Consider the following 15,049-nt stretch of genomic DNA (forward strand, 5'->3'; position numbering starts at 1 on the left):
ACAGTTTTTTTCTGTAAATAAACTGTAATTAGCCCAGTTCTTGGAATTATTTCCAAAAAAATTAAATTAAATTGGACTTAAAGAATTAGGTCTAACTTTTATAATTTTAAAAAACATACTACTTTATTCTTACTGTAAAGTGAAAACTTATTTTAAGAAATATGCTTATCTGGGAGCATAATATAAAATACTCTATGGGCAGGTTGGTGATATAATGGGAAAGTAGGTATCATCTGATTTGTAAAAAATCTACAGATTCAAAATTTCAGTGGTGTCATCCTGCCCAGCTCCTCTGGTGAGGGAAATTTCAATAATTTAGTATTCTTGGAAATGGGTCAAACTTGGTATCATTCAGAAGCCCCTTTTCCCCTCATGAACACAGTGATGATGCAAAACATGACTAGACCATGTGGGTACATATTAAAAATAGTTTTAAAATTAGCTTTTTAAGAACTCTGTTTTAACACAGTATCCATTGCTTACAAAATTATGATCTTTAGCAACCTTAAAGAAGTTGACCTGAATATGTTGGACTGAAAACATTTTTATTCCTCAGTTGTCATCAGTGATAACTTTGCCTAGGATATCTCTGATAGATATGTCACGCTGATTTATCTTCTGTGTATCTCTTTACAAAGAAGACTGCTGATCAGGCATTTGCAGGGCAGGAACATTGGTTCTTTACATACAACTGTTTGATAAAACAAAGGATTTATTTGGGAGCAAATGGTATTTCACATATACCTAGAATGACTAATTCATCCTCCAAGAACTATCCATGCCAGATAGGGGACAGTTTGTTTTGTATGTGTTCAGTCATCATGGAGCCATTCCGTTGCTTCGTAATTTGCTCTCTTATTAGGAGATATAAAGGCATCCTTTGGTGGTAGGTTTTCTTCATTTGTCTGCTTCCTGGAAAGCATCCACCAGTGTAACTGCGACTGTTGTAACATTTGTCTTCAAATGGTAAATTTGGTGTATGAATAAATGCAGTGCATTTGTGACCTCATCAATTTTGAGCCACCTACAGAGTGAGGGGAGAGTTTTTTTCAGAAGATGAAGCAAATGCCTTCCAGTAAGGTAATTTGATCTTGCCAGCTAAACAGGAATGACACATCCTGAAAAGATGCAGAAACCTGACAGTTTGGTGTTGCTTGGTCCAAGTGCTAAGAGTGTAACTGAGGAATACATAGCAATTCTGTTCTGCATCAGCAGACACAAAAGTGGAGTCTTGCGTAGCATCTCCTAGAAAGCACTAGAACATACTTATCATATGCAAAAAATCTGGAGTTGAGTAGCACCTCTCTCCGTGCCATTGATGTGAGATAATTTTAGTGTCCTCCCCATGGAAACTATGAAGAAACTTCACTTAATAGTGTGAGACAGCAGCTTCATTATGCCACATGATGATAGTCTTTGAACAATTCTTGACGTGCTGGAGCATGTTTTTTGGAAGGTATGTGGAGAACTCCATCCTTCATACAAGTGTGTGACCATTTCTTCACTGTGTCTTTTCAGATGTTCATAGTCAATTATTTTGTTGTACAATTGCAATACCATAGTTGGGGGGGTTTTTTTGATATTTTAATTGATTTCTCTGCATATGTGTCAAATTCTTAGTGGTCATAAGTCCAGTATGTTCTCTATAGCCTTATAATAAATGTTAAATCAAATTTCAGAAGCTGTTAAGAGTGTCTGGTTTGTTGCAAGCCTGTACCTGATTTATGCTATCTAAAATATGCATACTGAAAGGCTTATACTGGTAATATTGTTTTTAGGTGCTGACTTAAGGAGACTGTGAAAATTGTTCTTTAGTTTACTTCTCCTGGCATTTAGGCATTTTTTTCCTAATACGTTTAAATATGTATCATAGTACCATGGAGAACTCCTGCTTACCCAGACTTTCTCATACATCAACATCATGCTGAGATCTGAAGATGAGTGAAAAATTGCATTCTGTGATTAGCTCTGCCACCTTCATGCTGTCTGACTTCTTTGTATTTTAGTCAGTTCTTGACTGAAGCCCTTTGACACAGCTTTGAACAATTCTTTGGGTTTTGAAGGCTTCAGACAACTCATGACTCTGAGTATGTATTTGACTTACCCTTTATAGCTATTTCTTCACTGAAGACTACCTCCATTGTGGTATCAATGAGCTTCAGTTTGTCATATGCTGATGGGTTGCCAGTGCAAGTCAGCTCATCCTGTAGCTTTGAAATAGCTCTTCCTTGGCTTTTAATAGCACCTGATTAGTCTAGAGGTGTTCTTGGTTACTTCTGGGGAAGTCTTCTAACTTGTGTTTAATGTTTTTAATCTGAAATTGAGTGGAGTTCTGGGGTGGTCAGGAAATAATGGGAAAGGTCATTTTGGGTGCTGTGTGACTCCATCAGCGTTTCCAGTGACTTTGATATGTGTGTGTGTGTGTGTGTGTGTGTGTGTGTGTGTGTGTGTGTGTTCACTTGCACATGTGCATTCTGAGGCACTGAGACGATCTAGCAATATTTTGATAACCCAGTGTTCTTTCCAAAATTCCTCCCATACGTCAGGGGCAGACTTTTTTATACCTCTTCTTTTTTAATGTTACCAAGCAATCACTGCAGAATTGTTGGCTGAATCTGAAGGGAAAAGTATTTCCCAAAATGCTCCAGTGCTGCAAGGTACAAATTCCAATTAACAGTTCTGCCAGATTGAATGAGGAGCAGCAAAGACTCAGTTGTCTTCATAAGTCACCATGTCACCCCAAAAATGTATCAGGTGCCATGTTTTGAGCATTAACTGATAACACAGTACCGCTAGTTGAAGGCCACATTTAACTTTGAGGATTGCATGTCTGACATGACTGTTTTAAAGTATAATTTGAAAAAGTTGTTTTTAAACACTTTCTAAAATACATATCTACATAATTATTCTAGGTTTGCTGTCTTTTATACCAGTTTGTTTGTGGGAGCAAGGGTTTTTGAATGATACCTAAACTTGGCTCATTTCCAACAACATCATATTATCAAAATTTCCCCCAACTAGAGGACCTGTAATTGGGAGCCTGGTGGAGATGAAAGAACAAGTCCTCCCTGCCATACCTCAGAGGTTTACACCATTGAAATTGATGCCGTAGATTTCTAGGAATAAATGAAACCTCCCTTACCTTACTGTCATTAATTTGCCCATGTAATTACAAATGCTCCCGGACTATGCTGCATTTTTGTATTATCATTGTTTGTTTATATTCCCACTAGGATTGGTGGTGTCCCTGTGGTGAGGCCACCAGAACAAGTTGCTGTACAGAACTTAGTGGTAAATGACTTGTGTGTGTTTATAAGGAAGCCTGATCCCCGTATAGAGGCACGGCTCAGGGATATTCCTCCGTTAGCAGTGCAGTGCTCACTGAAAGACGTAGTTCCCAAAAACTCAGTAAGTAAGGGCTCTTTGTACAGTTTAAGAGAATTTTTTCTATTTAGGTTTTTAATTATGGAAGTTCAAAATTAATCCAATATTTACAATTTTCCAAATACTGCCCCCGCCCAAAAAAAAGGAGAATTCAAGGGTGCACATCACTTTTATCTAGTCATATATTTAAAAGATAAACTTATGATTATTTCCAATGTATGTAATGAGTTAAATTATATTTAAGAAATGCCAGTGGCTGTGTAATCCAGTGTTTTAAAGAATGTATTACAATACCAGATTTATAATTGACTGACTGGTTTGGGAGCTATTCTGGAGATATCCTTTTCTCACATTCCAAAGACAAGTATGTAATTGACATTCATATTCCTTGGCTGTCTGATAGATATGCCGTTGTCTCTTCAAAATTCAGCCAAGTAGGCAGTGGTACTGAACAGTCCGCTTTTAGAATAGTTTTGCAAATATTTGAGGTTTCCCTTTAGTGAACCAAAAACGTAGTGCTGCTTACCTGGAAAATATTCCTACGTGCTTCCTTCTGTCTCACTCCCCGCTTGCTACTAACATTTGTTCCTAAAGAAAATAACATAAGTTGCACCAATACTTTTTTCATTACTTGTTTTTATTTGTGCTCATAGAATTAGCCTCATTTGTGCAATGTTCTTAAGGGGATAGAGTTGTTGAAATAATATATCTGTACGTTTCTAGTGATCTGTATAGGGGACCTTAAATAGTAGATTTTACACTGATAAAATAAGTGATCTAATAAACTTGCACATCTAAATTACTGTAATGACCTCTTGTGGCTGATATCTTCAAACCAGAATCACGCAGGCTTGAAACAGTGATGGGAAAACTGCACTTATTTTGCTTATCCCATGACTGATAAATAAATAAATGAGATGGCAAAAAGACCTCTCACCATAAACAAACTGTGAAACCTTCTAAAAGGTTTATAGTTCCCTCATTTCAAAGTTCAGTTTTCCAATGTTTCTGATATTTGTAGCTAATAGTCAGTGTGAGGTGTCAATTGCTTTAAAAACACCTTAATCAAAAAGAACTGAATATAATTTAAACATTTCCTTTCAAAATGAAAGGGGCACAACTGAGCTGAAATGCTGAAAATGCTCCAAAAAGGTCCAACCTGCCTTTGAATCCATCTTGCAATTATTGCGGTTTTTAGAGCCAAAGCATCCATTTATTTTCAAATGTACCCAGAGGAAAGTGTGACTGTTCAGGCAAAATGATTATACTAAAAATGCTGTCAAATGTAGAAAGTATGCTAAAATCATAGGTAGATAAATATTTATTTCCCTTACTTGAAACAGTTGTGTGTGTCAAACTTTATGCAGAAATGTAATATTTTTATTTAAAACTGATATTGTTTAACATTTTTCTTGTGTTAAACAAGAAAGGGTAAGTTATTCACTAATGTAAAGCCATCTTCCCCCTGAGCTCTCACTTAGGGCTCTTACAATTTTATGTCAATTTCTGTAAAGATGGCTGTTTCTAGTACTGAGCTGAGGAAAAAGGAATTGTAATCATATAGCAGTACATTTAACACGACAATTTCAGCAGCAGTGCTTGTCTGGATTGCATGTTTATGCTCCCCATTTTCTCTCCTCTCCCCCCATCCTCCGAGTTCTTTCTCAACCAGCCTTGGCCTGAGGTGGTACTCCCAGCACCATTACAATGGGTAGTCTTTCTTGTCTGCATAGCCTTTTAGTACACTTGTTAGGTTTAGTTACTCCTTTCTCACCTTTTCTTTCTTAAGCAAAATAATTCTTTCCATCTTTAATACCCCTTGTTAGTGCATTTCCACTCTTAAGGTGTACCTGCTACAGTCTGACCGATGTCCAATCATGGGCTTCAGATGTTACTTCTCCTGCTGGAAGGCAATCTCAACCTCAGGTGGACATTCTCAGTGCATTCAGTACTTCAGTGAGCGACACATCTCTCAAAAATGCTCTTACTGCAGCAATTTAAAGGCTTGTGCCAGGAAAGATGGGGACTTCCTGCTTCAGTTATAAGTAATCTAGTATATATGTGAGAGTCCATCCATCCATGTCTGTTGGTTCAAGAACTTCTGCATGGTAAGAGCTAGAACCACCAAGTTTGGTATACAGTTCCTTCTTATAACTTAAAGCAGGGTTAGAGTTTGGTTGTGGCAGGAAAATGGGATGTCCCTGGAATAGGATTGCATCTCATAAAACCATATGAAATGAGACCATCACCAGGCAGCTAGAAGGGACTGGCTGGGGATACACCCTCCCCCAGACCCAAGGACACCCCTGCCCGCCCCCCGCCCAGGCCAGGCACTCTTTAGGGAGGCCTGAAGTTTTCTCCCTCTGCCCAGATTTGTACAGGAACGTTACTGACTGTTCCCCTTCATCGGAGAGCAAAGGGAATGTGCAAAGTTTGATGCATTCCTCACTGTGGCTGGGGAGCACGGGGAGCCCATGAACCTGGATTTGCCTCAGCTGGGGGACATGCACGCCTCCCCTAGCTGTGCTCACTGGACCTGCAGTGGCCATGGAGGTACTTCTCACCTGGCCCCAAGCTGCTGTGTGGTGATAGTAGTCCTCTCTCCCTGGGGCAGCCTGCATATTTAACCCCTCATCTCCAGCCTTCCCTCCTCCTGCAAAGATTTCAATAAAGCATGTACATTTTCATTTTGTTTTCCAAAATAAAAAATTTGATTAAGGAACCCACCAATGCTCAGTAAATCTTCTATTGGTTATAAATAAATCCATAATTGGTTAAATTATCCGAATGAAAAAGTTCATTTGGCTGGCATCTGGCACTAGACAACAATCTCTTGCCATCCTCTTGTCCCCTTTGATGATAATTTCCTTCACCCTTCTCTGACAGACAGCTTTTTATCTTCCTCAGAGGATAGTTCATGTTTTCAAAAGAGAATGAGGAAAATGGCACCAACATCCCCTTTAGAATGAGCCAGAGCCTTCCTTTTTTGGTGGCTTTGTCCTTGGCGCTGAGCAGGCCATCGTTATGACTTTGGGTGCCCTCTGTGGTCTGAGCGCCTGCACCCCCTCTCTTCCCCTGCTGGGGAGCTAGGCAGCAACTCTGCAGTGAAGGAGGTAGGCTGGGCTTAGGGCTGTGGAGGCATGAACAGGACAGGGAGGCTGGTGGGAGAGTATTACAGCCTGCCAGAACTGCAGTCCCGGAGGCAGAGCAGGGAGCTAGGGGTATGGGGCTACCAATGCAGAACAGTCAGAGAAGGCATGGGTATTCAGCCATTGGGACTGAGAGATGGTGTAGGGGGTGGGCTTTAGGGGCCAGGAGATTGGGCTTTCGGGCCAGGAAAAGGAGCAGAAGCCAGATGATTGGAACTGGTGGAGACAGCACTGTCCTCTCACCATGCTAAGTATAAGTAGGGAAACCATATCGGGCATTACTTGATTTGGGGCACAGTGGCGCCCTGTGCAGAGGCATACTCTTCATAAGCCTGGAGAGCCCTGTGGCTGAGTACGTATAAGACACTGGGATTCTCCCGTAACAAGTGTACTGGGAAAGCGGGTGGCCCTAAGTAGGCAGGCTTGGAGTCGAAGCAAATAGAGTCCTAGCTCTATGGCAGCTGTACCAACGGAGCCGTCTAAACATGTGCACTGATGCACGCTACACAAGCTATGGTGCCACCTTCTGCTGTCTTAGTGCAGAGCAGTCAGATATGAGCATTGATGCATGCAGTTACAACAGAGTACACCTCATAGCTGTTAACACATTTCACATTTTACCACAAGATATATGGGATATCTGTATCTTCCCATCTCATCACCAAATGCTTTTTTTTTCCTTCAGGGTATCAGAAATGTCTGCTCTGAAGTACATGTATTTTTTCAAAGGTGGGAGTTGAACCTGGTACTGTGAGGCCTTACTGGGACCTCATTAGAACCATCAACAAAATGCCCTCTGATATATCTGTTGAAACTAGTTGTCTTAGTTGCTGTTACATCTGCCCACTGAGTGGGAGAACTGGAGGTCCTCCTGTTACACCCATCATATACAATCTCTTTTTCAAAGAAAAGAAGGACGTCATCCAAAACTATTACCTCAAATACCTTTCTCTTTTCATTTGAACCAACTAACCAACTTGCATTATTTCCTAAACCCCTTGGTAGCACACAGAACTTGGTATTACACACACAAGATGTTAGACATGCAATAACATTTTGCTGTGAAAGAACTACTCTTTTGAGAAAGTCATTAGGGCTTTTTATTTCAATTTCTTAACAATCTAAAGGTTCAGCAATTTCTAAACATTGTCTAGCTAAATGGATTTCTGGGTGCATCAACCTTTATTACAACAGAAGTGTATACAACTCCCAGTAAGAATCCAAACTGTCTCCAACAGATCCTTATAGACTTTAGTCATCTTTCTAAACAACATAGTAATCACCGGCATTGAAAGCAGCAACCTGGCTGGGGACATACACAATTACAGAACACTGTGGCTACGTCTACACGTGCACCCAACTTCGAAATAGCTTATTTCGATGTTGTGACATCGAAATAGGCTATTTCGATGAATAACGTCTACACGTCCTCCAGGGCTGGCAACGTCGATGTTCAACTTCGACGTTGCTCAGCCCAACATCGAAATAGGCACAGCGAGGGAACGTCTACACGCCAAAGTAGCACACATCGAAATAGGGATGCCAGGCACAGGTGCAGACAGGGTCACAGGGCGGACTCAACAGCAAGTCGCTCCGTTAAAGGGCCCCTCCCAGACACACTTTCATTAAACAGTGCAAGATACACAGAGCCAACAACTAGTTGCAGACCCTGTATATGCAGCACGGACCCCCAGCTGCAGCAGCAGCAGCCAGAAGCCCTGGGCTAAGGGCTGCTGCCCACGGTGACCACAGAGCCCCGCAAGGGCTGGAGAGAGAGTATCTCTCAACCCCCCAGCTGATGGCCGCCATGGAGGACCCCGCTATTTCGATGTTGCGGGACGCGGATCGTCTACACGTCCCTACTTCAATGTTGAACGTCGAAGTAGGGCGCTATTCCCATCCCCTCATGGGGTTAGCGACTTCGACGTCTCGCCGCCTAACGTCGATTTCAACTTCGAAATAGCGCCCAACACGTGTAGACGTGACGGGCGCTATTTCGAAGTTACTGCCGCTACTTCGAAGTAGCGTGCACGTGTAGACGCAGCTTGTGTGAGCCAGACCTCAAGACTGGATGCCATGTTTGCACTTAACTGTAATATCACTATTTACTCTTGCATCTGAAATGGAGCATCCACGGGTGCAATCCTCAATGAAGAAAAGGTTGCTGACTCCATACTGTAACTAAAGTTCTTTGGGATAGGTGTCCCTGTGAGTGTTCCACTGCCACCTCTTCTCCCCAGTACTTCAGAGTTGAGTCTACAAGTGCTGAAGTAGAGAAAGAACTGAGGGAGATCTGATCATATGGTGCTAGATTGAGCTGGAGAGAACATACAATGATCCAGACAACATTGCTGCTGAAATTCTCTGATCAGAGGAACAGGGACACACATTCACCTGCAGGGGCACTCATCTTGAAGAATGTGTCTGTCTTTCTAATGTCTTTGCTCTATTTTTGTGAGGGTTCTGTGAGTGCAACACACACAAATCCCGCAAATATTTCTGTTCATACTATATATGTTCTCTTCCATTTGTTAATGAAAATTGTATGTTCATGTTATTTTAAATTCTATTTAATAGTTCTGTTAAAAATGTTTGTGAAAACAGTACTAAGACTTTGAAACCAATTGAAGGGATTGCCTGAAGAAAGGTAAGCGATAAAACATAGTTTCACCAAACCCTGACTGCTGGATACTAAGCAGTCTGCAAGTAAATTATGAAGAAGGAGAAGAAAATGTTTATGATGGTTCAAGAGGGTAAAATTGTAAGTAATGAGATGAAGTGGAACAACTGAAAATTGCAATTTGAATATAAGGAAAATCAAATAGTAAAATCTTAAGAAGGGGAGTAATCTATATAAAGAAGTGATGAAAAGAGCCTGGCTGAAGTCATTTAAAACTAGGCCTGAAAAGGAACACTAGAAAATACACCATAGAGAGCAATTCTGCACTGTCAAGGTTATGGACAAGATGATCTAATACAGGGGTGAGCGAACTTTTTGTGTCAGGCCCCACTTTTCGTCCCTGCAATTAGCAGTCCACCCCTCCAAAACCCATCTGATGTAATCCAGATAGACAGAAATTTTGGTTCTGTTAATACTGGGGGAGGGACAGAGAAACCTTTTAACGTGTAAGAAAAGTATGTAGAGTATAAAAACTTTATTATTCTTTATATAAATGTTACATTCACATAAAAAAAGTAACCTCCTTTAAACATTTTAATCAGATGCATGAGCCCAGCAGCCAGTCATGCTGCATCCCCCTTTACAAAATTTCATGCCCCCTGCGATGAGGGCCTGCCCCCCCGCCCCCCAACACACACTTTGCACACCCCTGGTGTAATAGGTGTTTTCAGTATTTCAGTATTGTGTGAGAAATCCTGGCTCCATTAATGTCATAGGGCACTTTTCCACTAACTTCAGTGAAGTCAGGATTTCATCCCAAGTGTGAGTCATGTATTTTATGATCCCTAAGAACACTATTTTTTTTTCCCCAAACAGAATGAAGGTTGGGGGGAAGATATTAAGACAGAATTTTTGAGAATGGTAAATAACAAAGCTGTTATAATGAAAGTATTTAGAGAAGAGGATGGTGTGCTCATTGTAGATCTGAAGAAACCTCCAGTTAATAAAATAAGGAGTGACATGCCAGTATCTCTTAAGGATGCTTTAGTTTTTACAGGGTTAGCAAGGTATGTGTCGTAAGAGAACTTTAAGCGTTTGTATTTTTAAAAGTGTACAAATAAAATTTAAAGGATAGTAGTTTGCATTCTATGAAATCTACCCTTATTTAGTGATACCACATGGTTTGTTTCTGCAGTTGTAAATACCTTCAGTTATTTTGACCCATAAATGATTGCATTCACATATATGCTGCTTTTTGCATTTTGCTGGCACAACACCTCATTTGAATAACAGGTTTCTAATTGGATCCATGAAAAGATGCACAGCAGAGTTGTTAGATTCATAGCTGAAGGAATATTATTTACATAACTTTTGTTCATAAGTCATAAATTGACAGAACAAACAGCTAGAATGTATCGTAAGTTTAACTAACTTGAAGTTTTTCTGTTTCTTCTTTGTGAATGTTTAGTGATCATTAAAATAAGGATTTTTGGAAAGAAAAAGGGATGGAGAGGGGAATATAAATGGAAGGTACTTATCCACTTTCCTGAATTTATTCACAACTGTTATTCTCATTAGGTTTCGATGTCAGCTTCCCAGTCAACCAGAAACTAATCTGTCATTACAATATTGTCCCCCCACATTGCCACAAGAAATGACAGAAATCTCCATTGTAGTTTGTCATATCAATAGTCCTAGTGATTTCTACCTTCAACTGGTAAGTATTTAGAAATATTGTATATTAAAACGTTGATTAAAATTCTGGGCTTTAAATAATTTGGTAAAACAAGATCGTAGACTTATAAAAATTTGTTACTAGCTCCCGCCCCCCTCCCCCCCAAAAAAGTTCTAATCAGTTGTCTTATCCCCATCTATAATATAGAAACTTTGGAGATGTACATACAGTGCCAACCGCAACGGGATTCTGATCCCAAATAATGAATATTGTTATAGTAAAGGAGGAAGTGAGGAAATATTTATTATGTGCCATGCTAAGTCCATAAATCTTTACAGTCAGGGTGAAAGGGGCAGGCTCACCTATGTGGGGGATGGGAAGATCTCAAGCAGGATCTGTGGGGCAATGCTGTGTGTGCTGCTTAAATGGGGAGGTGTTGCCGCTTTCTTCTTCTCATTCTGCATCACAGCCTGGGGAAGGAGAGTGGATATTTCACATTATTGGGTATCTCGAGGCTATTTTACTCACTTCTACTACCACTACACAGCAGTGTTCATAATGGCCTGATTAGTTGGCCCTTGCCCCCTTGAGGAAGTGCTTCTGTTTACTATTGGCAAGTAGTCATTTTGGTCTTTGTTCCAGTCTGACCTTTTCTCACATAGTCTATTGACTATGCTGATCTCCAAATTTTGTTTGAGGTCTGGAAGGGATTTCTTGTATATGGCAGAATTTGCAAACTCCTCATCCTGGGGTTCTGGTCTTAAGATGTAAATGACATTTGTCATAACTTTGAGTTCCATGCAGTTGTTGGGTTTGAAAAGGTCCCAGTGTGAGGTCTCTGTAATCAATAGACTCAGAACACAACATTGCATCGTGAGTGGCATATACTGGTGCATAATGTAGCTCTCTTAATCTTTCCTTGCATAGAGGAGGGGAATAATTTGCTTTGGATGGGCCTGAGTGTAGAGGGACAGTAATCTCATACACACTTGTAGGTTTACAGAGCCCCAGGTCACTGGTTCCTAGACGAAACCCTCACCTGAAAAGCCCTGCTGAGTATTTTACATAATCGATCTCTGTTGATTGTTTTAGTGAAGTTTTATTAGAGAGTAACCAAAAAAATTCTTTTGATAGTTTTAAAGACAGCAATATTCAAAAACTGGTTAGTGCACTCATGCTCTTTGACAATCATTTCTTTCAGCAATCTTTGAGTTCAGATTCTCTTTTGGGAGTTGTATGTCACAAGTCCCAAAATATTCAGAATAAGCCAAACATTCAGATTAGTAAATATTATAATATTTGGTTTTTGTTTCATTATTTTAGATAGAAAGTCTGGATTTTTTAGTCCTCCTGAAGAAAATTGAGGAAGTGTATAAAAATGATGATGGAGAAAATCTGGAAATTTTCTGTCCTGTTCAAGGCCAAGCCTGTATAGCAAAGTTTGAAGATGGTGTTTGGTACAGAGCACAAGTTACTGGTAAGTGTGTAGTACTGATTATCTGATTTGTGATGTTCAAATAATTGAAAGTGGCATTTGGTTAAACCTACTTTCTGAACTTGAATAATAAGTAACAGTCACTTTTATTTTTTGCAAAAATTAGTAATATTGAACAATAGTAATAGTCACCTTTTATAACTTTACAGACTGTTTGATGTTATTTGCATTTATTTGGCTGGCTTGATATTAATAATTTGTTTTACAAATGTTAACATATGGAACAACTCATTTATACACGCATACACTAGAATTTCAATAACAAGCAGAATCATAATTGTTCTTGTTTCCAGAGACTAGTTTTCTGCAGTGCCATGTCTCCTGAGTGTTGCATATATAGAAGAGCCACAAAATCACTGGTTGCAACCTTCTGATACTGATAGCCACCAGCAGCCAGTTTTTCCCTTTTGTCATTATTTGAGGCTGATCTGAATTACATCTCAGCTACTATTTATTTGTATTACCCTTGCACCTAGTCATAAAACAGAATCCTACTGGGATAGCCACTGATCTGATCTGCAAATGGTCATCTGAGCACGGTGTGTTCCAATCACATGTCTGGCCTACCCCATATATAACAAGTATAAGAGGCTGATATTGGTATCACCGTTAAATATTTACTTTACCCGGTGATTTTTTTTTTCTTGGTTTGAGGGAGTTTTTTCTAGCTGTAAAAGGCTGCAGCAGCTTTGCTGATTTTACAATTTAAATTATTGCAGAATTTGGTAGTTTATGCACACCAGCAGAACATCTGCACACACTTTCTTTCTAAAGTTTCTTCCTGATCCTGGAGCAGAAGAGCACCTCCAAAGAAAGGCTGTGTTCCTTTGATTTACTTTTGTACGAATGCGTTTTATGTATAGATGCTCCATGGTATCTTTCGAAAGAGTCCCTGTTTTATAAAAAAAAAAAAAAAAAAAATCACTTGTATAGACACAACCACTATGTATGCATACATCTGGTCTTTGAAATGTTGGCCATTGACATTAACACGTGTAACTAGCATCAGGTATGTACTAAAAAGTTCTGGTTTGTTTACCTGATTATTGTGATATTTTCTGAAGCACTGCTAGGCCATCAAGAAGTTGAAGTTAAATATGTTGACTTCGGCAACACTGCCAAAATAACTCTTAAGGACATGCGTAAAATTAAAGATGAGTTTCTGAGCCCACCAGAAAAGGTAAGTTAAATAACTATTATGAAATGAAATCAAACTTAAAATTTAGGAGAATCTTGGAGTTCCCTTTTGTTAGGATAATTAATGTAAGTAAAGATCAAATTATTCAGAAATCTCGAGGTTGGGGGGTGTTTAAATTCATTACAGTGTAGCTTTTAAAAATGCTTTTAGGTACAAGTGAGATGGAAAGTTAGCACCTACATACATTTTTGTAAGTAACAGAGAGATAGCCGTGCTAGTCTATGTACTATCAAAACAGAAAAGCAGTACAGTAGTACTTTAAAGACCTAACAAAATAATGTATTAGGTGATGAGCTTTCGTGGGATAGGCCCACTTCTTCAGATCATAGCCATACCAGAACAGACTCAATATTTAAGGCACAGAGAACCAAAAATAGTAATCAAGGTTGACAAATCAGAGAGCGGAGGGGCAGAAGGGCCATGGGGTGGGAGAGTCAAGAATTAGATAAAGCAAAGTATGCAGAAGAGCCCCTGTAATGAGCTAGAAAATTCCCATCCTGCTTCGTACCATGTGTTAATGTGTTGAATTTGAATATAAAAGAGAGTTCAGCAGCCTCTCTCTCCAACCTGCTGTGAAAATTCCTCTTCAGGAAAACGCAGACTTTCAGGTCATTAACAGAATGTCCCACTCCATTAAAGTGCTGGCTGACAGGTTTGTGAATCAGGAGTGTTTTTATGTCTGTTTTATGCCCATTAATTCTTTGTCTAAGAGAGTTTGAAGTCTGTCCAATGTACAAAGCCTGTGGACATTGGTGGCACATGATGGCATATATGATGTTAGTTGAGGAACATGAGAATGTGCCTGTGATTCTGTGAATAACCTGGTTAGGTCCAGTGATGGTAGCTCCAGAATAGATATGTGGACAAAGTTGGCAACGAGCCTTGTTGCAAGGAAAAGTTCTAGGAGTGGTGTTCCTGCGGTGTAGACTGTGGTTGCTGGTGAGAATCCTCATAAGGTTGGGAGGTTGTCTGTAGGAGAGAACAGGCCTGTCACCTAGGGCCTTCTGGAGTGTGGCATCCTGATTAAGGATAGGTTGTAGGTCTTTAATAATTCGTTGCAGTGGTTTGAGTTGGGGGTTCTGTTCTTGGCTTTTTTGGGCCTATCTTGGAGTAGCTGGTCAATGGGTATTCATCTGGCCATGATGATTTGTTTTTTTCATTTATCCTGGTAGGTAATTCGGGTTTATGAATATTTGGTAGAGATCTTGTAGTTTTCAGTCTCTGTCAGTAGGATCAAAGCAAACACGATTGTACCTCAGGGCTTGACTGTAAACAATGGATCTAGTCATGTGTGCAGGATGGAAGCTAGAAGTGTGTAGGTAATTGTAGTGATCAGTGCGTTTCCAGTACAGTGTGGTACTGATCAGGCCATCCTTGATTAGTACTGTAGTGTCCAGGAAATGTATCTCTCGCAAGGAGTAGTCAAGGCACTCAGTCATTGTGACACTTAGATCTCAATGCACCAGTGAGAAAACCTGACCATTACTACTGGACTAGTTAGGACAACACAGTGACACAAGATCCTGCT

General features: G+C 39.9%; 1 protein-coding gene across 1 annotated transcript in view; it reads left to right on the forward strand.

Annotated features, from left to right (window-relative positions):
• The window catches only part of RNF17 (ring finger protein 17), a 170,672-nt gene that overhangs the window by 77,690 nt on the left and 77,933 nt on the right, over positions 1-15,049 (forward strand). The window contains exons 11-15 of the mRNA XM_074982032.1: positions 3,234-3,408; positions 10,030-10,220; positions 10,732-10,870; positions 12,152-12,305; positions 13,388-13,503. Coding sequence (XP_074838133.1) covers positions 3,234-3,408; positions 10,030-10,220; positions 10,732-10,870; positions 12,152-12,305; positions 13,388-13,503 — 775 coding nt within the window. The remainder of the gene's footprint in view (positions 1-3,233; positions 3,409-10,029; positions 10,221-10,731; positions 10,871-12,151; positions 12,306-13,387; positions 13,504-15,049) is intronic.

This window comes from Carettochelys insculpta, chromosome 1 (genome assembly GCF_033958435.1).
Source record: "Carettochelys insculpta isolate YL-2023 chromosome 1, ASM3395843v1, whole genome shotgun sequence".
NCBI lineage: Eukaryota > Metazoa > Chordata > Testudines > Carettochelyidae > Carettochelys > Carettochelys insculpta.